This window comes from Temnothorax curvispinosus, unplaced genomic scaffold (genome assembly GCF_003070985.1).
Source record: "Temnothorax curvispinosus isolate PA1 unplaced genomic scaffold, ASM307098v1 QBEX01011242.1, whole genome shotgun sequence".
NCBI lineage: Eukaryota > Metazoa > Arthropoda > Insecta > Hymenoptera > Formicidae > Temnothorax > Temnothorax curvispinosus.
The window spans coordinates 1-24984 of NW_020221022.1; the positions used below are offsets into that span (position 1 = coordinate 1).

General features: G+C 35.3%; 3 protein-coding genes across 9 annotated transcripts; 2 read left to right on the plus strand and 1 right to left on the minus strand.

The window, feature by feature from the left end:
- The first annotated feature begins 31 nt into the window (after positions 1-31).
- On the plus strand, positions 32-3721 carry LOC112461286 (angiopoietin-4). Its single transcript, XM_025026476.1, has 9 exons — positions 32-301; positions 592-1121; positions 1256-1518; positions 1767-2043; positions 2287-2418; positions 2545-2732; positions 2903-3046; positions 3180-3304; positions 3455-3721. Exons 1-9 carry the CDS (start codon positions 127-129, stop codon positions 3559-3561), a joined length of 1941 nt encoding a protein of 646 aa, XP_024882244.1. The 5' UTR covers positions 32-126; the 3' UTR covers positions 3562-3721.
- A 345-nt stretch (positions 3722-4066) lies between these two features.
- Positions 4067-20884, minus strand: LOC112461273 (protein unc-79 homolog). Of its 7 annotated transcripts, XM_025026457.1 has the most exons (49): positions 20774-20884; positions 20601-20693; positions 20273-20392; positions 19951-20112; positions 19441-19611; positions 18924-19013; positions 18509-18694; positions 18161-18393; positions 17864-18078; positions 17446-17798; positions 16713-16854; positions 16374-16550; positions 16018-16289; positions 15685-15827; positions 15341-15571; positions 15033-15179; positions 14533-14662; positions 14266-14438; positions 13903-14051; positions 13649-13806; positions 13306-13487; positions 12918-13122; positions 12612-12806; positions 12372-12485; positions 11454-11602; positions 11187-11308; positions 10691-10925; positions 10349-10490; positions 10071-10269; positions 9487-9757; positions 9132-9361; positions 8835-9025; positions 8589-8762; positions 8421-8510; positions 8132-8308; positions 7928-8013; positions 7535-7788; positions 7334-7447; positions 7110-7250; positions 6883-7037; positions 6563-6657; positions 6190-6441; positions 5886-6113; positions 5596-5757; positions 5339-5511; positions 4963-5224; positions 4734-4874; positions 4502-4624; positions 4067-4415 (listed from the first exon to the last, which is right to left on the minus strand). In XM_025026457.1, exons 2-49 carry the CDS (start codon positions 20623-20625, stop codon positions 4227-4229), a joined length of 8328 nt encoding a protein of 2775 aa, XP_024882225.1. In that variant the 5' UTR covers positions 20626-20693; positions 20774-20884; the 3' UTR covers positions 4067-4226. The 7 variants fall into 7 exon arrangements, with proteins under 7 accessions (XP_024882225.1, XP_024882222.1, XP_024882223.1 ...); XM_025026454.1 differs by having other exon boundaries at positions 8589-9025; positions 17485-17798; XM_025026455.1 differs by having other exon boundaries at positions 8589-9025; positions 12414-12485.
- A 645-nt stretch (positions 20885-21529) lies between these two features.
- Positions 21530-23975, plus strand: LOC112461274 (ubiquitin domain-containing protein 1). The gene is made up of 4 exons (XM_025026460.1): positions 21530-21736; positions 22321-22680; positions 22769-22887; positions 22997-23975. The coding sequence occupies exons 1-4, from the start codon at positions 21655-21657 to the stop codon at positions 23156-23158; spliced, it is 723 nt and encodes a 240-aa protein (XP_024882228.1). The 5' UTR covers positions 21530-21654; the 3' UTR covers positions 23159-23975.
- Positions 23976-24984: the final 1009 nt, after the last annotated feature.

Below are 24984 nucleotides of genomic sequence, written 5' to 3' on the forward strand. Positions count from 1 at the left end.
ACGAAGCCAATGAATGTTATCTGTTATAGGGAGCAATACCTTTTCAACGTCTTCGAGGTAATAGTATCAACTTTGGAGTCCAAGTTACAGCGAATCGAGAATTTAGATAAGGCGGTGGAGCACTTGATGAGAAGAGTAGAGGCTTTAGATTCCCGCGTAAACGATAACATTGACAAAACAGATGCGGTTATTACTAAGCTTAGGACGTTAGATTTGAAGCTTTTCAATGCGTATCCTATCATATCCGCGGAAACTGCAACGAGAATTACCGAAAGCAAGAGCGGAAGTAGCGCGGAAGATGGTGAGTATGAGATATATATATTGTATTTTTTTACGAAACTGTTTGTTTCGAAACTTGGTTATTCAACCGATCTCGATTTCTTTTTTTATATGCAGTACGCCAAAAGATAAAATTGTATTAGACTATTTTAAAATATTTGTGAACCATCAAAACGCGTACGCACGGCAAGAGAGATGACTCGAACTGATTGCTTTAAAGAAAAATTGACATATTTTATTTTCATTACATTGCGACGATATTAATTTGAAATTGAACAGTATCGCAGTATTTAACTAAAATGTTTTTAACAGCCCCATTTATACGTGTGATTCATCACGATCAAAACGATCAAGCACCAGAAACTCTTGGCGAAAAATTGATTTCTCTGGATCAGAAGGTTTCCGATATCGACCATAAGCTTGTCAATCTTAAGAATCAGCTCGACAACAATTTTTTGCAAGCCGATGATATAAATGCCGAGGCGAGCGAAAAGAAGCCTGTCAGTATGAGCGTCATCGAGATCACCAAGGCTATGAATAACGAGGTGATGAACCATATGACGCTCGAGATTGGGAATCTTAAGCAAGCGACAAGTAGTATGGATCGTAAGCTTCAGTTCCATATGAATCTGATGTCGGATAATCTCGGAGCGGTGTACAATATGATTAGTGACGTGCACGGTGCCGTTGTCGAGAAAAATTACGAGAACAATCGGCATAATCGTCCTAATGTAACAACGACCGAAGCCCCGACGAAACGCAACAAAGCCGATCGTCTTACCGAACAAATGTATCCGATACTTGTCGTTTCTGAGAAGATGGATCAAGTTTGGAACGCAGTGGTAAGTTTTTAATATGAGAGAAGCGTGTTGAGAAATTCAGTGTGCGAATCAATATTGATAACAAACTGATATTACGATCAGTTTTGCGCGCAATGCCGTCAAGAATAACATAACGTTAATTTGAATAATATTAGATGGGGACCAAGAGTTCGGTGGACGATTTGCTACCGAAATCCGACGAATTACTTACTCAGACCCAAAGGCAAGAGAGAGCGATTAGCGAAATTCATGCCGATCTGAAATCGAAGACAAATAAGATCATCGAGAATCTGGAGGGTGTCGAAAGCCGCTTGAGGAAGCAAGAGGACGATGTGGCCACTCTCGCGCAACGCCCGATTCCAGCTGAATTGCTACTGGACCCAACAATCGACCGGCTCGTTGAATATGATCCGAGCAGGTAAGAATTTCTTATACTAAATAACTTGCAAAATAAAAATCTAGGATTATGTGAGGATATATTATAATACAATGGCAATATATATAAACGGCAGTTTTTATACATTTGATTAAAAAAGTAGTACGATTTATTGTTATTTAACGAAAACTGTCCACAAATTTTTCCGGTTTATCGGAAGTACTCTCCATAATACATGAGTAGAAGAAACGTCAAACACAAACTAATTCTCTCATGTCGTTTATTCTAAGATACATCAGCGTAACCGAAGATTTTGTAACGGAGATGCCCACGTCTACGCTACCCACTGTCTCACCGCCGTTGTCAACCACAACATCGATATCGTCCGTCGCTTCACCCTCGAACAATCCTACTAGTTCCACGACACCCATGACGGCACCATCTTCGACTACCGCGAGACCAAATAATAGAAATCGGGGAGTGATATTTCCGAGTGTTAAAAATAAACCCAGTTTAGCAAATTCCACTTTCACAAGCGACATATTAATCAATTACAAGGATATCAAGGTATTTTAATATTTTGTATGACTCTCTCCTTTTTTCAAAATATCGTCTCGAAGTAAAGCGTCTAATTATGAAAAGAAAATATTTACAAAAGTGCCAACAATGTATTATTCAAGATATTCCGATATAATTCTTTAATCTTATCAGATATTTTTCGCGAGACTTATTTCAGAGAACAGAAAACATTTTGATAATATCTAAATATATCGACCTTTAATTTTTTATTATTTTCTCTTGTAAATTTAGGGTTATTCTTGCGTGGATTTATTAAACGGAGGAATGCGAGACAGTGGGGTGTACTACCTACAAATACGCGGCACGACATATTGGTTCCTTAAAGTCTATTGTGAACAGGAAATTGCTGACGGTGGCTGGACGGTGAGTTTGTTATCGACATCAAAAACAATGTGATAGCATTAAAATAGAATATTATCGGAGTAAAAAATGATGAAAGAGGACACGCGCAACGATTAATAATGATTTACAACAAATTTTTATGTAAAGGTTATTCAAAGGAGGGATGATTTCGGAGAGCCAAGGGAGAACTTTAATAGAGATTGGGCAGATTATAAAAACGGTTTTGGAGATCCCGCTAAAGAATTTTGGCTAGGCAATGAAAACATATATATGTTAACAAATAATGAAGATTATATGCTCAGAGTTGAACTTGAGGACTTCGAAGGTAACAAAAGGTATATGCCTAAACTGTAGATTAATTATCGTAGCTTTTTTACTGCTGTTAAAAAGGAGGGGAGGGGAGGGTATTAATAACGAATGCGTAGCCTTACAGTTTTCGTACTGGCACCATCGTGCAGGTATAAATTGAAATCGATCGAGTAAAATTATCATTTGATTTTATCAGGTACGCACAGTATTCGCACTTTAAGATTTATTCAGAGGGAGAGTACTATAAATTGGAGATAGATGGATATGAAGGAAATGCAGGAGATTCATTGAACGATCCTTGGTACGGATCGAACAATAGTCCGTTCTCCACATACAACAGGTAAAGTACAATTTATAAAATAAATAACGTAGAACGTTTATTATATAATAAATGAGATGTTTTTATATCATCGTGATAATATGCGAAATTACTGTGATAACTCATTGGATTTAGAGATATTTATGCTTTTTAGGGATAATGACAGATCATCCTTGAATTGCGCTTCGATGCTCAAGGGTGGTTGGTGGTGGAAATCTTGTGGTCGTGGCTTAAATGGTCTTTATCTAAATGATCCACAAGATCTTACTGCACGACAAGGTATGTTTATAAGTCGTGTATAACGCAGATATTAAAATTGAAGAAAGTTTTATACTTCTAACTATAATGTAATAGAGATCGTAAATTATGAAAAAATTAAGATAAACTCTCAATTTGCACTAATGAATAAAAATTATATTATTGTTAAAGGTATCGTATGGTTCCGTTGGAGAGGTTGGGATTATACTTTAAAACATGCACAGATGATGATTAAACCAAAAGGACCAGCAACAACGACGACAACAACAACGGTATAAACATTGGAAATGTATAAAGTTTGAAACGTTAACTTAATCGAAATTTTTTACGAAGTTATTAAATAACAAAACCTTGCACATAGTACTTAAATTATGTATTGCAAACGCATAAACACGCTATTAATATGAAAATTTAAAGCACTTTTTTTAATTATATTTTTTATCCATATTTATCTATATTTGATTAATTCAAAAATTAATTCAAAGATTGAATCTCAAACTTTGTACTTGACATAATAAAATAATACTGTTTAATAAAAAATTATTTTTAATAACATTTTATATCTGCATTAATTTATCATAATTTTAAATATAAAAATAAGAACTTGAGATACAAGATTGATGTAGAGAGATTGGAGATTAGATAAGTGAAAGATATTTAAAAAGAAGTTATAACAATTATAAGAGAAGTATCTGAACAAAATAAACATGTTAATTATAATGTAAAATAAAGAATATTTATGATGTATGCAATATGGTATAAAAAATAATGCTCAAAACGCCATAGTTTAAATTTAACGATTTATTAAAATTATAGTAGTTATATAATTCAAAGAACTATTTCTTGCAACACTCCATTTTTTATATATCTATTTTTACCATTTTTAATCAATATAGAACTGTCTAATTCGTAAAGCTCGTTTTTAAGCTCTTCTTTCTTACCTTTAAATAGAATAGAATTGCGTGGCGGTAGAAGATTGCATTTCTATTTGACCCATCTTAAACTGCAAACGATGTAACCATCGTAAGAGTATCGCGTTTGATTCTCTTCGATTAGTAACAAAATGCTCCGCCATTTTGTTCGGTGGGAAATCGCGACAATTCTGCAATCGCATTTGTAAGTGTCCCGGTAGCTAAAAAATGAAATAAGCCACGATTATCGAGGTATTTTTATCTTTCTGCTCCGATTGTTCAATTTTGTTTCTAACTCTGTTCTTACCTGGACATGATGAGAAAATAATATGGTATTCCACAAAGGTAGTAATTTACTCAATAGAATCGATCCGCATTCTAACAAGGCCTCTAGCAAGCTTAAGAAATGCAAATTAAGCATTTCAGAGAGCTAAAAATAAAATTGTCTTTTCATGTCGTTGCCTCAAGCTCGTTTCAAATGTTTCAATTTAAAATAGGTAGAACTCTATAAGTCACACTACATCGAGAATTGCACTCACAGCTTTCGAGTAGGAGACAAGTTGCAAAATGCATGGTGTTATCTTGCCCCAAAATTCTAACAAGATATTCATGGTGACATTGTGACTTTCACTGTTTGTTGCGTTATTCTTCGACATTTCCTCCAAATACATCGTCCAAAGCTATGGTCGTAATGCGTTGCAAATTAATAGGAACTATTAATATTTAATATTTAACAATCAAACGTATTACAATTTAAAATATAAGTACCTGGCAAAGAATAAACGCGTGGAAGAGCGACGACATGTGGAGGACCGAGGTTTTCGATTGTTCTGGAAACCCCGAGAAAATGACTTGTATGTGATCCGCGATGTGGCAAGACACTTCTTGAGGTATCGGTTGCGCCAATGGTACCGTTGAATGGGAATGACTGTTATTGTTGCCAGTGTACATTGCTATGTGCGTAAGCGATCCCAGTAACAGCCAGGATAAGAGTCTGATATGGCCGATACAATCAACGTATTCACGAGCTCTAAAATGTTGATGGAAAAAAATCACGTTCAATTAGGATCAATGATTAATTAGATAAAATCTTATTAATGGCAGAAAATGCAAAAGAGATGACTAATAGCGAAAAATAGCCTACCCTTGCTGTATAGACGGTGCGGTGTATAACCATGGCAAGTAACGCGCGACGGCTCTGTTCTCTCTATTGTTGCCTCTCGTAATTTCTAAAGCTACGTATTGAGCAAGGCCACACTTTAACATCCCGCCAATCGTGTCCTCGTTTAATCCCGCCTGCATACCTTTGTTATAACTCTAAACAAAGAGACGTTCTTTGAGTAAATTTCACAGAAATTTATTAACTAGTGATCGATTTAACACACATATTAAATACACTACCTTAATCTTGCTTAAAGTATGAAAGTCAGTTAAAAATTCGAGAACATCCGATAACTGATTCTTTAAAGATTCAGAGGCATTCGTGTTGTAAATCGGCGACATGTCTGTTTGAATATTATTTTCCATCGCAACGACACTATTAGGCAAAGATCCTCCAATATCCTGCGTTAATCACATTATTATTGATATCTCTTCGACTTATCAATTTTTAATTATGTGACAATTAAATTATATCTAAAGTTTAAACTAAAAACCTTAACGTATGTCATATAAATATTACGATTACTTACTTGGAGCACAAACTGAAGCAGTAACAAAAAATTAGAGTCCGGTATTGTAATTTTAAATTTAATGGCCTGCATTAACTCGAATACAATCGTTCTCCCGAAAAAGTGTTTGTCACGATCACGAGTAAATCCTCTATGGCACAAATAGCATAAGTCCGTTAAATAATTGTATTGCAATGTTGAGTTTTGTATAGCGTAACTTAATACTTTGGAGAATGGATCCAGCATTCCCTAAAAAGAATATTGGATATACAACACTAATTTAAAAAGAAAAGAGAATCTCATGTAATTTTATTGATTAAAGTACCTTTGACTGTTGAATTCCCGGAACCTTTAATATCGAAATCATAATACGCAAAAGAGGAGTGATATCCTCGATGGAAGGAAGCATAAGAACAAGTCTTCGAAATAATCCATCGAATTGTGTCAGCACTCCACTCCACGTGGCCGCAGCAGGACCCAATCCCGCTTCCAATGGCAAACAATCCAAGTAGCACGCAATATTATATAATATTATTGGCAGCCGTTCCAACGGCAATGATTTTTTCATATTTAATGTCTGAAATTGAATTTTACAAGATACGTATAATTTATTTTCCTATACGTTCCAGAAATGCGCTTGGTGAGTTACAAAAACAATTAAGGATTCACTTTTGTGCGTAATCAAGTTGCTTTCTTACCTCAAGCAATAACTGCAAGGGCGCGATCGGATTTAACTCGTTAAAATCGACCAAGGCTTGTGCAACGCTCTTGAAAAATTGCAACCTCGTCGTTTCTGTAAGTTGAAAGAATGTAACAATAGAAAAAAGAATATATTATTATTATTTAAAATTTTCCAAGAAAATTGATGTTGAAAAACAGCTGTGCTCGTAAAATATATGTAAATTATAAGAAAAAATTTTTTTTATAGTACCTATATATGCTTACATATATTAAGAATTTGAGAATTAGGAAAATTATTTAAATTGATCTATTAATCTATCAAGCATAACATTCTTACTGTTCAAATGAGTCTGAAACATTTGCATAAATACTCCATTAGGTGCTAATTGATGGAGAACGCATCTGAGAAATTGGTGTGCTACGCTGACCGCACCACCTGGGAGGTGCATATTCGTTTCGCTTTGCCAAGGATACATTGCATGAAGGGACACCCTAGTACATGAGCAATACATGAGCGCTTTATTTTATCAGCTTAAAACAACATAATAAAAAGACAGTATTTACTTGGTAACTACGCCGAGTATTTCCGGCAGTAATGGTGCCGCTAGAGATGGCTCTCGATGAATAAACGTTCCCAACGTTATTATACACAATCCAAGCTCTTCGTCGGAATACTCTTCTCTTATCGTTCCGCATTCTGAACACCTGCAGTGATGTTAGTTGAATAAAATTCAGTACGATAATAAATAACAATTTGGCTTAATAACATCCAGCATGTTAAACTATACCTGTCGTAAACGCAATCGTCGCCGATGCGAAATAAGCTCTGTTTTAAATTGAAATCCGCATGATACGCTTGTTGAGAAACGAAGTCTAAATTTTGTTGAGCCTGTGTACCAGACCTATTAAATAAGAAACAAATACGGATTAAGATGTAAGAATTATTCACATAATTTAGTTGAAAAGTAGTAATAACATGAGGAATTTACCAGGATTCCGTTCGCCTTGCATGAGTAATCATATCTTGATCCGTTATAGCAGTGATCTTCCGTGCTCTGTCACGTTGAATCCGAAACTGATCCTTCGATTTGATCTTCTGGTCAAACTCTGCAATTTTTGAAACAAAATCTCCGGGATCGATCGCTGGTGGAGACGATTCTAAAGCCACTTGTTTAATTAGTCTTCTCGGACTTGGCGATCTACTCGAATTAACTTCATTGCACGTTGGTATGAGTGATGTTGACTGTGGATAAACATAATATGTATATAAATAGAAGATGTTTTATTCTTACAAATTTATTTTATCTCAAAAGTAAATATTTATGTGTTTGTAGATCGCGCGTTATGTATTACATAACAATCAATTAAAAATGCATTCTTACCATATTTTCAGATGTTCCGCTATCCTGCTTTGTGAGTGCTACATCATGAGTGTCACGCTTCGTATCCTCATTCGATTTATTCGTATCTAAAAGAAAAATATTTCAGAGTGTTTGCTTGTTAAACAACTTTCGATAAAATATTACACGTAATATGCATATGGATATTTGTAATCGTGAGAAATCCTACGATCAGCGCGTACAAACCTTCGATGTCTGAAATATCGAGAGCTTGACGTACTCGTTCGACTAAGCTGGGGAAATCTCTCTGAGGACCAACCGGCAACAGTCGTTCTGGCGTTGGAAATTCCAGTTGAGAAACGCTATGCGGACTCATAATGTCGCTGGACATGCAAGTCTCGCTGTCTTGCTCGAACGAAGAACCTATAAAATTACAATCAACTTCAATCTTTTTATATTAGACAGTCTTCTTTCCATTTTACTTTACTCAATGCATTAATTATCTATTCTATTATCGCTCTAAATATTTACTCACCGACTGTTAAAATGTCCATTTTTGACAATGGCGATTCTGGAGAGCCATATGTGTCCTCGCATTTTAATACGCGTTGCGCAGTTCGTGATCCTATAAGAAAAATTGCTTATCTTATTTGTTATTAATTAATAAAATTTGTTATTAATTAATAATATGCGAATTGCTTACCAGTCGCTCGAACCATTGTACCAATAGGAAGCAATCGTTCGACGGTCGGAGTAGTCATCAAAGGTTGCGAACTAGTAGGGGGATCACCTGTTTGCTGTCCATTCTCTGTACTTATGATTTGCGATGATATAGAAGAACTCAGCGCTGGCGAGCTCGAGTTATCGCTGTTTGTCACTGTAATCACTTGGCAAGGTGAAATCGGCGATGTCGCTGTAATTGTGATTTGTTCCACATGTTTTTGTCTACCTAAATGTTTCGCGTTCAAAGGGTCAACATTATTAATAGTCCCAGCAATCTTTACGAGTGCTTTTTCCTTTTCCTTTTCTTTCTCCTTCTCCATTTCCATCTCTTTTTCCTTCTCTTTTTCCTTTTCCTTTTCTTTCTCCTTTCCTTTACTCTTCTCTGTCTCCTTATCCTTTATCTTTGGTAATTCAGGTCTAAAGGTTTAAAATAAAAGAAAATATAAATATAATTTTCTTTAATATTAATGAGAATAAACAATTATTATTAGAAAATTGTATTGAGTAATAAGTCTAACTTTACCTTTGAAGATGAGAAATGCTGGTTGCAAGAGCTAAAGCACTTGATAAATCGTACGTTTTCGATGTGTCTCCATTGTAAGGCAAGTGTCCTTTGCCGTTTTTTATCGGCGGCCTAGCTGTCTTAGGTAAAAGTCTTGGAGGCTCCTGTTGTCCAGTGAGAAATGTGCTCGTTACCATCATTTTCACTCCTTCGTATACGCTCCATTTTTTTGCAGGGCCGCCTTTATTTCCCTGAAGCAAGAGATAACACGCTCTTGTTATAAAAACTTAAAGTAAAAGAGTTTTTGTTTGACTTAAAATCGGCTTTTTGCTCGTGTGTAATAACTATTTTATGCAGGTTGATTTGTAATAATTACCTGACTAACTTCATCTTCATTTCCACCTAAGAACCATATAGGCTTCGTTACGGATTCCGTCTTCGACTTGTTTCGGTTGTTTGACTCAACCATACTCGTCCCTTCCGATACGATCAACATACGTGGTTCTTGAAGAGATGCGTTTCTGGGAACCGTTTCTTCCAATTCCCCAAGGGATCCTCCGCTGCTACCATGTAAGGTGCTGTCAGATTTTGGGCTCTCAGGTATCGCTGCCAGCTCGGACTCCGTATCATCCGCATTGATCGAATAGCTTCGCAAAAGCATTCGCAATAGCGACAAATTTTAACATGCTACTACTTAAATAAAGACATAAGCGTGTAATAACGTCAGTACAATACGTCTATTAAACGTCATCCGGAAAAAATATTGTAACAAAGTAGTCACTATATAGATAATAACGTATAAAAATTACAATAGTAATTTAAAAAAAAAATAGATACTAATAATCAAATAAAATGCTATTATTTTGGTTAACTCTTTAACTGTGTAATTTTTTTCACAATTCTCCGTGCAAGAATAAACTGTTTCAAACTGTGCAATTATATTACTACAAATTTACTGACCTGGTAAAATGTTTATTGAAATAACGGCATGCTGGACTGTTATTTTCTTCCCAATGGGTTTCCATTTGTCCATGCATCCCTCCGGGACTGCGTTGATGCACCGAGATTGGTGCGCGCATCGGCGGGGTTTCCGTGTCTATTTCTCCCACCGTGTTCATTGTCAACTCGTGTTCAACTCCGAGCGAGGGTTGAGACACATCTGATATAGATACGTTGCTTTATAATTACTCTCCGATAGATGATATTTACGATGTTTTAGGCTTTGTTTAAATTCTCACCGCGAGATCTGGAAGGCGGTGCACCCATAACTACGGTCGCCGGTATCCTTTTGCACTGATGATGCTGCGTACTGAGCGTATTCAACACTATTTTAACTAACGCTTGAAGTTGATTACACCATGGTTGTTGTCCGTATTGACACTAAAAAACAGATTTATAATTGTCAAATTAAAAATTAATCTATAAAATTAATTTGCGTTAAAATTTGTACGCCCATATAATTGTTTGTAAAAATACCGCTTTAAATCATAGATGTAGGTTTCTAGGAATTACACCTTGCGAATTATCTTATCTTATACATATTATATGTTGATTATTTTTTTCATGTAATTATTCTTTACCTTGTATAAGATAACAAGCAGAGACATCAACCAAGACCGTCTGATGTGTGGTTCCAAATACCAAAGACTGTAGTTTGGTGGTTGATGCTCACCAGTTGGGGGTGCAGCTTGCGGAGGATAAGGACAATATTGTAATATCGCCAGAATTGGTGGCGTCATCAGCCAGCCCATCACATGATTCTGGTCTAACAATTGTGGCAAATTGGCAATGAAGACGTTGAACGCCGGCGAAAGCCTATAATAGTTTTGATGTTTGTATTAGTAAATATTTTTCTAAACCGATAAAAATAACAAATGTAAGAGTAAACTGATGCAATAACTCGATGTGTAATTTGATATAAATTGCAATTTGACTTTAATCGGTTATGACAAGATTTTCATTCTTGTTTACAATACTTTTTACACTCATTATTGTGTTCGAGAACTATTAAACTACTCAAAATATTTAAATGCTTATAATATTATAATTAATAAAATAATGTTACGGAAATCTCACCTCAGACGTTGCGGAGTAGTATGAAAAGTGCGCTCAATTTGATTGTATCCCAAAAGAAGGTACAAGTGTCGCAAGACTATACCCTGTGTTTTCGACATTGGTTTCTCGTCCGTCGGATAGGCCTGATTAAATAGTATCGATTTATAAATTTGGACACGCAAGATATCAAGTGTATTATTATTTTTTAATATTTAATACAAAATATATATGATCAAGAGCGTTTTTTTTCTTCTTTCGTTCATACAATTCAATAGGTTGATAACATACCTGATCCTGTCTCGATAGAAATTGCATTAAGAGGAAGACTAGTAGGTGCATCGTTTCTTTATCAGCTTCTTCAAGATCAACGATTTTGTGAGTATATCCCGGTAACGTGCTAGCTTCATCAACCATGTTCAGTGAATGTATGTGACCATCTGCAAAGTTTTCCAATATTAGTTACGTTCTTCAAATTGAAGAGATTTACTAAAAAGAAGGAATAAGATCTACGAAGTAAGAATGTTGACTATATTTCTATATCTAGCTATGTCACTTTTCACGATTCAAAGAATTAATCATAAATATATGCTAAGTAAATCATAAATTTATGCTAAACGGAAAAGGGAAAGCATGCATATCACATTTTCTTTTATTTCAAAAGCTAATTGAAGCGATACACGAAGGAAAAACAAATTATTAATTCATGTTTTCGGATTAAAGCGAGAATAAAAGATTTTATCTTTATATTATTTAGAGTATATAATTTGTATTGCTTTTTGCGGATAAAAGATCTTCCTGATTAAATCTGTGTATCTTACGAAACGATATTAAAAGGATTACTGTATATTGTTAGATCTTCGTTATCACTTGTACATTTATAAAACGTTTACCTACAAGCAAGTTATGAATCTTTTTATAACTTTCTCGATCGATTCGCTTTACATTCGTAAAGCTCGTAAAGCGAATCGACCGAGATTAATAATCTTTACACTTTAAACATACATCAACAAGCATCACTAAAGCATTTCTGCCGATTCTGTGACTTTACATTGCTACTTACCGTTCGACCTATTCGACCGAACGATCCGTCTGGAGTCGATTGCTTTAACATCCTTTAATAGTCCGTGTAATACAATCGAGCAACATATTTGCGCGTATACATTAATGTCTCGTCTACAGCTACTCAGGCAACACACGCTACTCTACCTGGAATACTGTTATTAGGCGGGGTGGACCCCAACAACTGACCCAGTCCGAATCTCGAGCTCTTCCTTTTCAAGATCGGCGCGGAATACTGTCGGCTGTACACCTTTTCCTTTTCTGCGTGAAAGATGCGGAAAACAAAAGGAGAAAAGTAACACACAGTGTACGACATAGTCTGTGATGTGCGCGAAGAGGCGATAGGGATAAAGACTAAAGAAAAGCGAGAACGTTTAGAATACGTACCTTGCTTAGTGTCTTGTCGAGGTATCATCGACGCAGGTGCGGACATTGTACGTTTATAAGGCCATTTCGTGCCGAAACTCGCGCTCAGCGTCTTTACGGAACTAGTTCCGTTACCGTCAGATTGAGATAGTGCTTCGTGTGCGCGATGCAATTTCTTCATAAATATCTCGCTATTCATATCCGTATTTTTTAGATCTGCAACAGAAAAACTTGTTGAAAACGACGACTTTACTCGAATGACATAACTTTTGTTTAGATGTAAAATATCATAACATTTGTATTTTCTTCTAATAAAGTGATACTAACCGCGCAAGTAAGTCACATCTCCCGACTTCTCCAAATTGATTTGAGCCTCGAGAAATAGCGTGTCAAATCGATTCAAGAAAAATTCCCACGTCAAGATACGTGATCGATCGCTAAGGCTATTGTGTAGTTGATAAAGCGATTGTAATACCATTGGCCGGTCTACGATTACGGAATCGAATTGTGTCTCCAAGCATAAAATTAACGACTGAAATAAAATTTTAAATAATAATTTGAATGTAATAAACACATTTTTTGTACCAAAGTCCAGAAATTATATGTGATATCAAACAACAAATTGATTTTTTAACATTGAGAAGACTTAATAGCCCTCGAATTTAAAAGCTCAATTTCAAATAAGTGAAATTTTAAAGCATTTAATAAAATTTACCCTAACTGCCGTGTCGTGAATGGTACCGAGATACAAAGTAGCACGCTGCGCAACATACACATTATTGTCGTCCATACTCGTGATTAAGTAACAGAACGCATTTGCTAATGCAGCTTGAAGACTTAATATGTTCCGCAATGGCGTTGAGTCCATAAATCTCGCGATTAACGTAACACGTTCGACTGAAATGTTAAAAACGTTTATTTTTTTTTAAATTTAATCTATAATGAAATCAGAAAGTAAAATTAAATAATATATATTTGAAGTAGCTTTTATATTAGCGCGAAAGATCCAACTAGAATGATAATCAAGTAGGCAGTTTGTTCAAGTTATATATGATTACCTGCGACGAATCTAACACGCCAGTCAGAATTGTGAAATTCTTCTTGTACAAGCCGCCAGAAAGTATCAGTGCCGCAGGGTAACGTTACACAATGCAATAATAATGGAACGGTCACTTGTGCTATATGCGAATGCTCTGCGTTTAAGAGCTCCCATAAGCTGTAACAAGATGATAAATGATTGAAAAGGCTGAAATCAAATTCTCGTATTTTCCCATTGTTAGTTCCTCCGCAGAAAACACGTCTATATACGTACTTTTTTATTAATAAATTCTCTTGGCACCATATAAAGAATCCTTGGTGATCCTTCACCGCCGTATTGAACGCATCACCGTACAAGCACATCACGTTCAAGCACTGCAGCATGTAGTAAAGAATGTCTGGCTTATCGATCGTCATTATCTCCTGCAAATAAAATTTTTCGAAAATAATTTTTAATTAGCTTAATCAAAGAGCTCTGGCGATCATAGAATTTATTCTTGTAATTATAGGACTAACGTTATGACTTGCGATCTGATTACTTAAAGAGCTATCAGTCAACGCGTAATTATTAAATAAATTAATGAGCACAACTCTGTGCGCACGCATATCGCTTGATCGCAGTGATTTACATTAGTACCTTTTGTAGTTTGTGAATATATTGAAGTTGTTCCGGTAATTCTTCTATCGTAAAACGAAACTTTCCTACGGAAGTGTGCCAAAAGTCTTCTGAATCAGCTTCCGGACTTAAGCTCACGGGTTCATCGTTTTCGCCTATCAGATGTGGTTTCGCCACGCTCACCGTTGCGGTAGCTAAAAGCACGTGTGTGCATTTAATATAACAATTATTATCAAGTCAATGTAATTAACAAAAAGAGTTATGATGATACATGGAGTATTGGCTTACCAACGTCTGTTTCTGATAGTGTAACCGTTCTCGCGACGGCGGACATAATCTTCTCCGTCGGCATGATAACTGCGAGGTCCAGCTGTTCCGAAACTGTCTCTACTGTCGCTGTCATAATCTGTTCGAAGAACTGACATAAACGATCAAAATAGCTATTCCGGTAACATAGATTAGCCTACCGTGTCTTTGTGATCGGGCCGTGTCGTAGAAGAAGAGACAGAGAGAGAGAAGCGCATACGGACACATATACACATATTAAGACAGTTTTAAGTAGCATGCTGCTTTATTAATAGAGGATCGTGTAATACGCAGTGACGTTAAAAACGACATTTTTTTCACGATGCTTGTCTCATTGTAGAGCAAATTTCTTTTTATTTTCTCTTTCCCTTTTCAATGAAGTCGCGGAAATTTAATCGCCAATGAGACAGACATCAAACATGTTATTAGCGCTCGAGTTTGAAAGTTTGCCATTTCAGAGTTTTGTTTATTAAGAGACGTACGTGTGGCATATGAACTAAGACCCCGCCGACAGAATGCATTTCAGGCACTGGCATGTTGATGACTACATCCGGTTTTGAATCGCCCTTCTTTGTCGCTTCCGGTGAACTTTTACGAGCGTTTTCCTCCGCGGTTTCATCCACGATTGGCTGGAAAATATAAAAAATTGTTAATTTCCTCTTTTGTTTTACGTCTAACAAATTATTCCAATATTAAAAAAAATAAATTACTATTTATTATTATTTATCGCATCTTTCTATTATTATAGCACTATAATTATAAATTAAATCGAATTATAAAGTCAACTAACGTCAGGGGGATACGCCGGATTTTCCGGTGCCATGTAAGTAATTAATTGTAGACATAATTGGTGCCAGATCACTCTCGACTCGCAATAGGAGCATTCGATGTTCACGTCTGACGTATCGCAGACGTGAGAATTGTTCCAATTTGACGCAACTATGGACTTCATTAAATGGCAAGCATCTCGGCAAACTCGTGTATTAATTCCGGTATGCTTGTCTACATTTTGAAGTTCCATCTGCCAAAAACAATTTTTTCATTACTTTCTCATTACGTAAGAATAAAAAGAGATTCTATCTATCATTAATATACAGATAATATACAAATGATTTTTTGAGATTTATATCTCACCTGTTTCAATAATATATCAAGCATGAGAATACAACAAGATAAATTAAGTTCTGCGTTTGTCGTAAATTCCATGTGTCTCTGTGTTGGCACTATATCATCGGAAAGTGGTGTTGATTTCCCCGAATCATTTTCCACTATGGGACCTAAACATTTTAAAGACATGCATATAATTACACGGCAAACTTATGGTTAAATAATAAATTGCAAGAGAAAGTGCATTTAATTCATAATAAAAATCAACATTTTTAAATATAGATCCTTTTGGCAAGAGGTTCTGGATCGATTGAAGATACAGTGATAATCAGTATTATTATAATAATTATAATTGCGTACATGTAATGTTTACATCGTCTTCCTTCGTAGACTTGCTTGGCTTTAGTTCTGACTCTGCCGAGCTCATCGACTGCATAACGGCAATTCCGTCGCTGAATATTGTAAACAATTGATCCAGGGGTAATGTTATTTCCAACATGGTAAGAGTCTGCAACCAATTAAGGGCCTGTTCTTGCACCTTAGCGCTCGTATTGACGAACCGCTTCGCTATGAAGTTGTACATTCTCTTCACGTCAAATCCTAAAGAATTCATATCCCGATCCAATATCTTGCTGTAATATGAATTGACAGTTATCTTTTCGTGTAAGCTGAAAATTCTAAATACGATTTTACAAAGATCTCTTCGAAACGCATGCCTTAATATTATCTTTAGCTCCTGAAGTTCATTTTCGGGAACGTCATTCACCACCGCTTCCATCCAATGCGGCATCACGTAGTCCCATACGTCGGGCGTAATCACTTCGTACGGTACCAGACAGAATAGCCGATGCAGTCCGTCCTTCAAATGCGACGTCCGTGAAGCCAAGGTTTCCCTTTCGACAAAATTACAAGTAATATCAATTATGTTAACGTAATTTAATCGTAATCGCAATGATGCAATCATTTATCATAAGGGGTTCACATATTATAATTTTAATTATATAAATTGTGTAAAGATTTTATTTATTTCGTAAAAAAGCGAGTCTCTTCCTTACCAATGACCTCCGACTCTGACATAGTCTGCAGGATGTGGTAGGAGGCAGGAAATAAATACTTCGTAATGGGTTTTCATAACTTCCGACAGCCACTCGCAAACGTACTCCGTTTTTAACTTCTCAAGCGCGCTTTCCGCTTGACCTGAAATATTTTCGATCGATTGAGAAATTGATCGTGAGAAGGTGAAAATATTAAAATTGATTCAGGAATACTATTGTGATTTATCGTTAAACATTATCAATCTAGCGACACATAATACGATTGGAACACAGATTTGACATTTATCGTTTCCCGAATTTCTGGCATGCAAGTAATGGGAAGGCTACATTTTTCCAAGTATTCGACATTTAACAATAAGTGCAAATTTCAAATATGTGTCGAGTTGTGTGCTGATATATTTAATACATTGCATGCAATTTTTATCAATAAGGTCTCGAATCAATATTTTCTATTCATTTAATTTGTACGATAGAATAGATTAAATTCGGCTAAATATCTCAGGCATATTTTGGCTTAATTTAGGAAACAGATATATTCGTATATCAACATATTTCTCTGGAGACAAATATGGAGGCTGACAACATACATTTCACATATTTACAGTGTGTATACAGAGGATGCTTACATCTTGTAAATATTGCAACATATTTAGCCGACATACCACGCTACTACCTACGTCTGGCTCTCTACGTCTACTTGAGTAAAGTGTATATATGCAAAGTGTTAAATTACCAACAGAAAAGATAAGGTGTATAAGTCTTTTTTCAATACCATCGAAACAGTAGGCAGTGATATGAAACCAATGAAATAACATTGATAATAAACGGCCCAGTATTTCAACCGGGGTATCCTCGTTAGGGGTACAAAGTCCCACTAGCAGCCATACGCCATATCTGCCGAGGAGTTGTCGTTCCTCCAGACTTGTAGGGTCGCAATGACCGAATGTACTGCCGATACCGCCAGCACCGCTCCCGGCACTGCTACTTCCTACGAATCCCATGCCAGCCTTATTGCTAGTACTAGCACTTATATCTGTTGTGTCCCGATTGCTATCGATACTTATCGGTTCAGCTTCTCTGAGTAAACTGTAAGACAAAGATATCGTGTCTAGCTGAGCTTGCAGTTATCACTGACGATTATGATAGCTTACCTGACAATCGCTTGAACCATATAGGTTTGCGCTTGCGGGTCTAGCTGCGAGATGTGTGGAAGTGCCGTGTGATAAACGTGATCACCGCCACGACGGTTGTTATGACGGATACTGTGACACTGCTGACAGTATCTTATAGGATGATTTCCATTGTAACTTGCGCATTCCGTCGAAAAGCAAACGCTGATAGCCGACTTGTCCGTCCCTCTGCAGTTCTGATCGAAAGGCAAAAAATAAAAATATCAAATCAAATTTTTTAAGTACTTAAGCGAATTCTCTCGGACCCGACGCGCTCACTTTGTTCTCGCAGACCATGGACACCTGTTGCATCGGATGCAAAATGTCGTTAAACATTTGATTCGGATGATCTCGATGGATCTCGTTCGCGCATTCGATACAAAGATAAAGAGGAGGCGGAGATTCAACGGCGTACGTGATGGAAATGTGGTGATTGTAACAGACTTTTGCTGCTTCCGCATTGCCGGCATTCGGACAGCTATCCCGTTGGCATACGAAGGGGGTAAAATCATCTGAAACGTAGTTTTGCACATCGTATCTCGGGAATTGTTAGCTATCTTGCTCGCAAGAGATATATGTACGAATAATGCATTATCTTTAATAATTATTAATTATATATTTACTCACTAGCAAATTTTACCAATACCGCGCGGCGGTCGAATAGATTTGGGTTAAACGAAGGCCAGTAATAGAATAGCAATTTCGCAGCTGACGCTCTCGCTGACGCGGTGCCATAAGCGATAACGCAAAGTATGTCTTTCACGACTCCTGGCTTCAGGGCCATCAAACACTCCAGCAATTGACAGTGATGCGCTGGAAAAGAGAGAACGTTTCTCTTTCGTATAATATTCACATGTCTACAAATTTAATATTTTTATTTGCACAGACACATTTTTGTATATAACGAATGATCTTAGAAAAGCGCGTGAGGTACTAGCACGAATTAATTATCTAATTCGACAATTCTAAACTAATATATTATAAATTAAATACTTATATTAATTTTATACTTTTCCTTATAATACACGTATATATATAGTACCTGGATTATTGGAATACTGAAACACCATCATTATAACAGCGGCCACTGATTGACTAGCGGCACTCTCATCTCCAATTTCAGGTTTTCTTGCTGAAAATTAATATGTCTGTAAAAATTGTTCATTAGCTCTCTTTTTTATTCTATCGTTAGCTTTCAATTGCTATAATTAAATCTTGATAATGTAACTGTAGCTGCAAGCTATATAATTAATATCTGGATAATGTCGTGTCATAAAAATAAAGATGTTAAATCTGATTAAAGCTCTTATGCTAAAATTATATTAATCCTAAAATAAAATCCGCACTATTCTACGCTTTATCAACAGGTTTTTCAGCCGGCAAGCCGATTTTTCATTTAACGGAAAAGCTCCTAAAATACTAAAATTTTCTTTCCACACTCACATTCTCTCCCGGCAGCTGTTATTCTCTCTTAGAAAGACGAGTGAATGTGTGCTTATCATATAATATACAAGTACAAGTAACACATATAGAAATATAAATGTAACGGAAAAACTCACTGATGGTGAACGGTAAAATGTGAAAACAGAGATAATTGACGATTTCTTCATGTAGCTCCACGGGAAGTACCGATATCGTACTGGCAGTTAAGTACGATAAATTGTCGATCAAATCGTGATCGAGAAACAGCAACATGCACGCTAGACATTGTAGCAAGGCTTTCCCGAACGCTAGAAAAATGAATGTAAATTATACTTATTACACGCATAGAATTAAGGGTTGCTTGACAAGGATATTCTGAGAGCGGGAAGAATTACTGGATTATAAGTAATCGTCTATAATCATAACGAAAGTAAATGATACACTAAAATATTACTCGTCTTTTACTTATACCATGCAAAGAACGTAGAATTAAGTCTTACACACTATTTTCTCGGGAACTATTAGAGATAGCAATAAAATCCTTCTTAGAATTTGGAGTCAAGAGATCAAGTATATAAGTATAACACTTCTAATTTTACACCCCCATATAATAGCATTTTAATAATGATAGAATGACGAAGCTAAACCTGGCAGGCCGACGTGAATCAACGGCACGACATCGATCATCTGCGTCAACGCGTTGTAAAGCTGCTTGTAATCCAAATTTGGGAATAACGCCATTCGTTCTCCGTCGAGCTGTTGCGACTTGATCATGTCGAACGGCGACACGGATGATTCTTTTAACAAACCTGAAAATAATTTATAAAAAAATTTTTATAGTTATATTTGCATTTGCCGGATAGATTGTTCAAGCGATTATATTGGAAAACAATAGCGCGAATTTTTATAATACAAAGAAGAGAGCATACGTTTGTTACAACGCGGTTCGTTTGTACACCGATCACTTACATAGCAAGGTTTGAGAAAAATATTTCAATATGTTTGCGATGTCCAAGCCGGAAGGTATTGGTTGAGTCCCATAAAGTAATCGTTGATAAGCGTCGTGTAGACTAGCGAGCTTTAGACTGTCTGTAAATGTAAAATTTGTATGAGATAAAATTTCTAAAAAATTGTTTCTCTGTACTTGAATATACTACTGTTTAGTAAAATTGGTTGGAAGATGAATATATTACTCTCTTATTATTAAAAAAAATATATATGTACAAATTATATATCACATTTATTTCTTTCTCTAACAGACAGAAAGTAATGTATAATAAATATATTTGGTAATTACATGATGCATATCTGGTTCCCATCATGATGATCTGAGCGGGCTCGCTCTCACGAATCAGGATCCACTGGATCACAGCATAATTAAACTCGAGTTCTGACAATAAAATTTTTAATAAAGATAAGTGTTATATTGAAGTACGAATAAAAGATTATCTTGCCAATAATACACAATACCTTCGACAATTCTCCGGGGTGGACATTACTGGTCGAGCTCACCGGAGTCATCTGCAAGCTATCGCAAGCTGCGAGGGTGAACGAGGAAAACGGACGTGCGCGCATTTTCGTATTGATCCATTTGGAACGCTCTGCAATATTGCGCGTTGATATTGTTCGTCATTCCTCACTTATATAATCTATAATCTCTTTTATCATGACCATATTCGTAGGAGTAATGACACAAAGCCGGCTATTATTTAATTATATTTTACATTAACTGGTATATTATATTATTATATATCTGGCCCTAAAAAGGTTAAAATCTAATTTGTATGTAATTTTGTTGCGATCACTGTAATTTTTTTTATTTATTGCAGACTAATTACTAAATGGAATTTTAAGTGCAATTGCGATTATTTTTAAGAGATATTTGACGCACATTGTTAACAATATAAAATTAGCTAAAATAATAAATTATATATGTATCTATTTAGGAATTTGCGTTACTGCTTATAAACAATTTCGTACAAAATTCCACAAACGATTATAGGAAATCATTTCAAGTTTCAAGTTTCCAAGACGCATAGGATGAAATTATTTTCGAACAGAATCAAAGACTGTATTACCCGTTGGGATTAGAAATACTTGCTGATACTCGCGGCTGGCTACGTAGTTCGACGTCCACGTTTTGCGCGCAAGGAAGTGGCGCCAGCGGACGGGCACGTCCGACTTTAGAAATTCAGAGCGCTGAGAGCGCTACGGTCTTCTCTCGTCTCTGTATATATGCAATATGGCCACGGCAGGAGTTCGATTGGATAATGTTGGATAAGATGGAAGAAAATGGCATGCGAAGTGTTATTAAATTTTAGTGAAATGTTTACTCGCTCCGGTTGTGTAGAATGGGAGGCTGCATAGGTATAACGAGGGCAAGAAATGCCTCGATCAATGATACGTCGGAAAACTCGAGCAGAACTAATTCGGGTGAGATTGCCGTGAAGATCTTCGTCTGTCGAAAAATACATCGGGCATCAGCTAACCTTGAAGTCATTTTAACTTTATTTTTGTCCTTGTATCCGAAGTACACGTTATCTGTTAAAGTCTAGTATCGTTCGTATCTGCTTAGTTAAGTTCGGCGTTTGCAAAAATGGAAGTTTGGAGTAATATCGTGTCGACGTAACGGCGGTGTGCGTGTGTGGATTATAAGGACGTATATGGCTGATTTTTACTTGACACTTTCTCTAACGGTCTTTAATTCATTAAGTTTTTTTATCACAAATTTTTTTACTCGACTAGGTACTCTTATTATCTAATGTTATTTTGTAATGAATATTGAGTATACGACTGTCTAAATGATACAAAAAAAAGGAACGTGTAAAGAGCACTTAAGAGATTAGATCATCTACTGTCGTAACGTAGATTTTTGTGTTATTTAGATATAGGCGGTCTCACATGCGATACGTGATAAGAAACGTACATATGTATTCCCTACAAAAGAGATTGTGACGATTTTTTTGAATGGACTTCTATTAATCTCTGTGATTGAAACGATTTATATATATGTATAGGGAATACGAGAAAAAATCATCTTTTATGTCACGAGGTAATCAGATGGAAATCGGATGTACCTCTGACCGAAGGTCAGTTGAGAAGTAAGCGAGATGAGTTTTGGGATACCGCACCAGCGTTTGACGGCCGTAAGGAGATTTGGGATGCACTGAGGGCAGGTGCGACTGCAGCGGAGGCGCAGGATTATCAGTTGGCACAGGCCATATTAGACGGGGCTAACATTTCTGTACCAAATGGTTTCTTAACCGAATGTTACGATGAGTTAGGAACTCGTTATCAAGTACCTATTTATTGCTTATCCTACCCAATTAATATCGTAAAAGAAGACAGTGGAAGAGACTCACCTGCTGATTGCTCAGGTAATTAAAATTTTCAAAGAGTTTTACGCAATATAATAATTTTACAGCACACATTTTTTATCCCGTTGCTTTGATCAATTCTGTGCAGAACCAGTCGACGAAGGAACAGAACAAACTTTAAAACTTAGACTATCGACTACTTTAGGAGAAGTTAAACTACCTGTTTACAGCAATGACACTATTGCTATCGCTAAGAAAAAATTACAGGTTTGTATAACATTAATTATATATTAATTGAATGTACATATGTTATATAAGAGTAATTGCTTATGATAATAATAATAATAATAATAATAATGATGATTGATGCTTACAGAGTCAAGAAGGTTTGGAACCTTCGCGTCAAAGGTGGTTCTTTGGTGGTAAATTGCTTGGTGATAAAATGCATGTAGAAGAAGCGAAGGTACAGCCAGGTTACATAATACAAGTAATTGTAAATCCAGAGAAATCAGATAACATCTCGGCGAAGACTAGTTGAACTGATAACATGCATAAACACGTAACAAAGTATGTTTCAATCAGCAATCAATAATAAGCATACTTTTACGCTTGTTAACAAAACTTGTTAATCATATATTAAAGTAAGAATATTATGGTTTTTAATTTTTTTTGTCATAATCATCACGAGTGATAAATCATTTTAGGATAAATTCGACGTAACAAAATTTTCTATTTACGAATTTCTCCATTTAATGAAATCGCGAGTTAAGTGCAATTAATTTTCACTGTATCATATATTTATCCATATACGTTATCATACAATGTAAAAAAAAGTTATGTAAGAATAAGAGAGAAAGAGAGAGAAAATAGTAATAGAATAAAAAAAGCATATCTTTATAAATTCGGCTTTCTTCAATATGATGTACTTTCTGCAACAAGAAAATTGACTGAAATGATTTATTTATATTTACGTAAGATATATATATATATATATATACATACAAATATATATGAACATACTATTTTTTTATAATTCATAATGCGTAAGTTTTTGCAATTTCACATTATCAAAATCTTTCTTTTATTATGATTGCAAAACTCACTAAAAGTGACATATTAAATTACGCATTAAAACTCAGAACGGCCATTATGTGAGATAATATTTTATAATAGAAGAAATATATATCGTTATACATATATACTTTATATATATACATATTATATAAAGTATAGGATATTGCTTTTGCAAAATAGGGGAAACGGTAATTTTTTAACTATTTGTGTCATTGTCATTGCATCACATACGAATACGAGAGGAATAACTATATTCAATGGACAATAGTGAAAAAAAAAAAGAAAATATAATACTCATTGCAAAGTACTATATGTATACTTAGGTCTCGTTTAACGATCTTCTATGTTCTATTTGCAACTATTGACTTATTTCTTTGTAATATTTGTCACGAGTTAGCTTTACGTAAGAAAATAATATAAGAATTTATTTCAGTTTCTTATAATACGTATACTTCAATAAACTAATATTTCTGTTTTAATACACCAATTGTCTCTAACATATTATATAGCAAAATAATTTTAAATTATTGTACTCACATTATATCTTCTCGTAAAAATCTAAATTTTTGTAGGCCTAACATTGTTTTGTAAGTATAGTTAAGATGTTGAATAAGATTTTGGCAACTGAATCGTTTAGAAGAGAATTATGATAATAAGACTAAGGGTAAATTTGCATTTATCTCACATAAACAAAATTACGAATTATATAACCAATAGGTTTGCTATATATGCATATATTGCATATATTGTATATACCAGAGATAAAGAGTTCTCTCAAAGAATGCTTTGCATCAAACAAGTCAATGATTATCATTATTGAATAAGATTTAATCATGATAATCTTGTATTTTATATGTATCACTTAAATTGTGCGTATAAAAATTTAAAAATCTGCACTGCCCAATTTCGACTAGTTCATTAAAATTTTAATATTTTAATAGCTCTGGTACCTAATTTTGCCAGCTACGATATCAATCTCCTTTTTTCTTCTAAAGATGTCAATAAAGTGAAAATCTCTTTTTTCACAAAAAGGCGACGAAGAGACTTTAATATATTCAAGAATTATAAAGAAATTATAATCAGTAAAATTGCATTTATACGCATATTAATATGTAGTATTAATTATTAAGTACTGTTCAATGCAGAAGAGTCACAATAATAATAAATCTTTTTATCAAACTGATATTAAGCTTAGCAGATATAATTATTTCATGACAGTTTTAAAAGTGTCCAAATTATAAAAGAAATACCAATACAACTTGTATGGTAAAAATTGAGCGCGGTAATCAT